The sequence below is a fragment of the Elephantulus edwardii genome, unplaced genomic scaffold (genome assembly GCF_000299155.1).
Source record: "Elephantulus edwardii isolate Elephantulus edwardi_28Jun2011 unplaced genomic scaffold, EleEdw1.0 scaffold00012, whole genome shotgun sequence".
Taxonomy (NCBI): Eukaryota; Metazoa; Chordata; class Mammalia; order Macroscelidea; family Macroscelididae; genus Elephantulus; species Elephantulus edwardii.
The window spans coordinates 23,911,513-23,915,644 of NW_006399762.1; the positions used below are offsets into that span (position 1 = coordinate 23,911,513).

At 50.0% G+C, this 4,132-nt stretch overlaps 1 protein-coding gene across 1 annotated transcript in view; it reads right to left on the bottom strand.

The window, feature by feature from the left end:
• Positions 1-3,614, bottom strand: part of CCDC109B (coiled-coil domain containing 109B) — a 156,008-nt gene extending 152,394 nt beyond the window's left edge. The window contains 1 exon segment of the mRNA XM_006903772.1: positions 3,519-3,614. Coding sequence (XP_006903834.1) covers positions 3,519-3,614 — 96 coding nt within the window.
• Positions 3,615-4,132: the final 518 nt, after the last annotated feature.

The following is a 4,132-nucleotide window of genomic DNA, read 5'->3' on the forward strand; positions in this document are numbered from 1 at the left end:
AGGAGGATAGAAGGAGAATTGATGCCTTTGAGCTGTGGTGCTGGAGAAGAGTATTGAGAGTACCATGGACTGCTAGGAAAACAAACAGATTCATCCTAGAGAGGGTTAAACCAGGCAGCTCCTTGGAGGCAATGATTCTGAGGCTCCATCTAACATACTTTGGACATGTTGTAAGGAGGGACCGGTCCTTGGAGAGGGACATCATGCTTAGGAGGGTGGAGGGACAGCGCAGGAGGGGAAAGCCTTCTATGGTGGATTGATTCAGTGACTGGGGTAATCAGGATGGGTGTATCGGAGACAGTGCGACTGGCACAGGACAGAGCAGAGTTTTGGGCTGTTGTACATAGGGTCGCGATGAGTTGCAAGCGACTTGACGGCACATAACAACAACAACATCCCATGGACTACCAAAAATATAAACAAATGGGTCTTGGAGGAAGGCTGTCTTGGAGTAACCAGAGTACTCTTAGGAGCAACGATGATGGAGAGACTCTATTTCACATACTTTGGGTAGATGATGGTCCAGTCCTTGGAAAAAAACACTGTGCTAAAAAGGTGGAGGTTCAGAGAAAAAGAAGACAACACTCAACAAGATGCCCTGACACAGTGACTGTAACAATAGGCTCAAGAAAGGCTATTAGAGATGGTGAAGAGGGTGTAAGATAGGACAAATTTTCCATCTGTTGTTCACAGGATCACTGGGTTGTAATCTATCTGATGACACCTAACAACAACTTAACTTGAGATAATTCTTATGACAAGTCCTTGCAAGCCAATTTTTATGAGATAAAAATTTCACTGATTTTTTTTGTTCCACCCTGCCTAGCTTTAAGAGGGCTTAAAAGTGGTAAAAATATATAGAAATAACACTTGTCTTTACTTACAGGATTTTTCATATCAAGTGGGGCAATCACCAAATCATGAGAATTTAGAATATAAAATGTTTCTATAGCTATGTAGTTTGGTTTGCAGAAAATGGCTTATTGTTGCTGTTATATGCCATTGAGTCACCCTACATTCAGCAGCTCTGAGACTCTGCCCTATCTTGAGCCAGTCTCACTAATTCTGACACACCAACCCCCATTACCCCATTAACCCATTGCTACTGCAGCAATCCATCTCCTCCAGGGTCTTCACCTCCTGCACTGTCCCTCAATGCTTCTGAGCATGATGTCTCCAAAGACCATTCTCTCGTGGCCACATGCCCAGCGTAAGTATGTGAGACAGACAGAGCTTCAAAATCCTAGTCTCCAAGGAGAAACTTGGTTTCATCCTTGCCAAGACAGATCTATTTTTCTTGGCAGTCCATAGCATGTTCAAGACTCTTCTCCAGCACCACAATTCGAAGTCACTGATTCTTGTCATTCTTAGTCATTGACCAGCTCTCTGATGCATAGCAAGTAATTGAAAAGCTCATGGCCTGGATTAGTTGCACCATAGTCTCTAGACTGACACCGTTGCTTTTCAGTATTCTGGAGAGGTCCCTGATAGCAGATTTTTCCAATGCAATTTTGATTTCCTGACTGCTGGTGCTAAGAGTGCCGATGGTGGATCCGAGCAATTAGAGGCTAGCTCTAACCAAAACTACTAAGGAGCTAAACATGTCTATCAATTTCTTTAAGATAAAATGTCAGAGGTTCAAAGAAGTAAACTCATAAACTTGCCTTCATTCTTCTACTGGGTACAGGTGTCTTTTAACAGACTGTCAATGCTCTCCCAAAAACTCTAAACAAGTAAGGCAATGGTAAAGACATTTTCATTTCTAAGTTTAACAAACCCAACTATAGGAAGAGGAGTCAAGATCTAAGACAAAGACTTGCAAATGAAAAAGTCAAAAGCAGAGCTTCTTCAGGCTCCCCCTCCCCCCTCCTCCCCGCCCCAGGCTTCTTCAGGAGCCAAAGGACTCACCACTGTTTCTCTGTAATTAGACTTAATAGCCCCCACTGTACAATTTCTTATTTCTTTCTAAAGGGCATCCAGATTCCTGCTGGGACAGGCAATGACACCACCCTATAAAGCACCAGATGGGAAAGAGAAAAAGGCTTGGAGCTGATACTTTGAGAAAGGGCAGTCAGCCCTGGGATCCATAAAAATTCTACTCAAAATGTTAACTGGATTTAAAAGAACACAGATGCAATCTGTGTTTAAATGCTATGTTAAGGGGGCATTCATCTATAGTGTTCAAGTATTTTGTGCTTCAGTAAAAAAAAAAATGAGAAAAAGCTACTCCCAATTATTTTAGCAAGTCTACCATTTTACTCTTTTTTTTTTCAGCTTAGATACTAAGTAAATTGATCTTCTTCGCTCTTTCGAGCATAGACAGATGCAATTAAATATTTCCTGCATCAGTCCAAACTTGGAAGCCCTGAGAGATAGCTGTAAGGGAGAGAAAGGGAAGGGGGGCGGCGGGGGAAGAAACAGGAAGTGAAAGTGCCCCGAAAGCCACACTGCTTATTCTGCAATGTGATTTTTTTTTTTTCCCCTACTGTATAGTCAAAACGAGAGAAATCGGTTCTCTCCAACGGTCTAGAAGTAATGTACTGGATAAGAGTGAAGGAGTAACAAAAGCAAACAAATAAAAACGCAGAAACAAGTTCTTCCCAGCCCCCCCCCCCGCGGCGCGCGCGCGCGCACACACACACACACACACACACACACACACACCCTGAAGGCTCTTTTTAAAAAGGCTGTCTGTCTGCATCAAGCTCAGAGTTAGGGCTCCTGGGCTCCTGTCAGGCTCCATCACAATCCTAGTTACACTCAGCTCTTTCCCCGCCTCCTTCTCTGACTGTCTTTTCCAGTCCACATCAATTCTCCTCCCTCCTCCTCCAAGCAACGGTTCCACACAGACCACACAATACAACTGAGTCAGGGCAACTGTTACTCACCAGCACACACTCATGATTCACTGGCTCGCGAGGCTCCGAACCAAACGCGAGTTTTTCCTCCCTCTCTGGAAGGGCGGTGCTGGCGGGTTTCGGGATGCACCTTTCCCTCTCTTAACAGTCCACACCGGCTCGCTCACTCTCAGCTAGATTTCTACATTTTCTTAAGAAAATGTACCGGCGACGCCAGGGGGCACGAGGCGACACCAGTGCCGCTCTGGGGCAGAACTTCCAACAGCGGTTTGGATGCCGAGAAAATGACTTCTGGGGCGATTCTGCAGCTTCCCCTGGGCGAAGCCCCCGAACCCCGGCCCCCAACTGCCGACTCGTAATACCCGAGCCTTCCCGATCCCCGCGGCCCCAGACGGGGAGCGCCCCGGCCTTTCCTTCCCTCTGTCCCGGGCGAAGCTCTGGCCTGGACTCCTGGACCCACATCTGCGGTCCGGCGACCACCTGTCGGGTCCTCCCTCTCCCGCGCGGAGCCCGAAGGGCAGAGACACGCACGGACTTCCCTGCCGCTCCCGGCACTCGGCGCAGGCTTCCTCTCTCCCCAAAGTTGTCAGATGCAAACTTTCGTCCCGGCCGTCCGGAGAGGGGGGCCCTCCCGAGCCCTAAATCGACCTTTTTTCCTACCTGGGGGTTGCGCCTCGGCGGGTTCGCGCGGCCCCTGGTCCCGGGAGTTGGCAGCAGCGGCAGGCGCCACGGCCTGGGACCTCCCCTCAGGAGCATCATCCTCCCCGGGGCGCCGGGCTCCCGCAGGAGTTACCGGGACATCCTCTCCACACGCCCGGAGCCTCGGCGGCGGCAAGCGACGCACAGCCCGGCGTTCGCGGTGCGCGGAAACGCCCGCCTCCCGCCGTCCGGGCCGCGCGGGCCGGGGGCGGGCGGAGCCGAGGGTGTGTCGCTGTCTGCACTTCGCTCGTACACTCGCGGGCGGAACGCTGTTTTCTCTCCTCCGACAAAAAAGGGGGAAAAAGAGCAAGATGCCCGCCAGAAAGGTCAAAATCCAGTCTGTCTTATGTTTGGAGCGGCAGCCTGGCGCTTTTCTCTGGAGCCGCTTTAAAGATGAAGGAACAAAAGTAGGCGAGGTTTGCGATTTCACAAGTCGCTCCTAACATGGGGACACATTGAACTCAGTCCTCCACGCAAACCCCACGCTGGGCCGAGGGGGTGGCTTGTTCCCGGGAAGGGCGTCGGAGGTCCGGGGGGAGGCCCGGTCTTGGGAGGTGGGCTGCTTAGATGCCCCC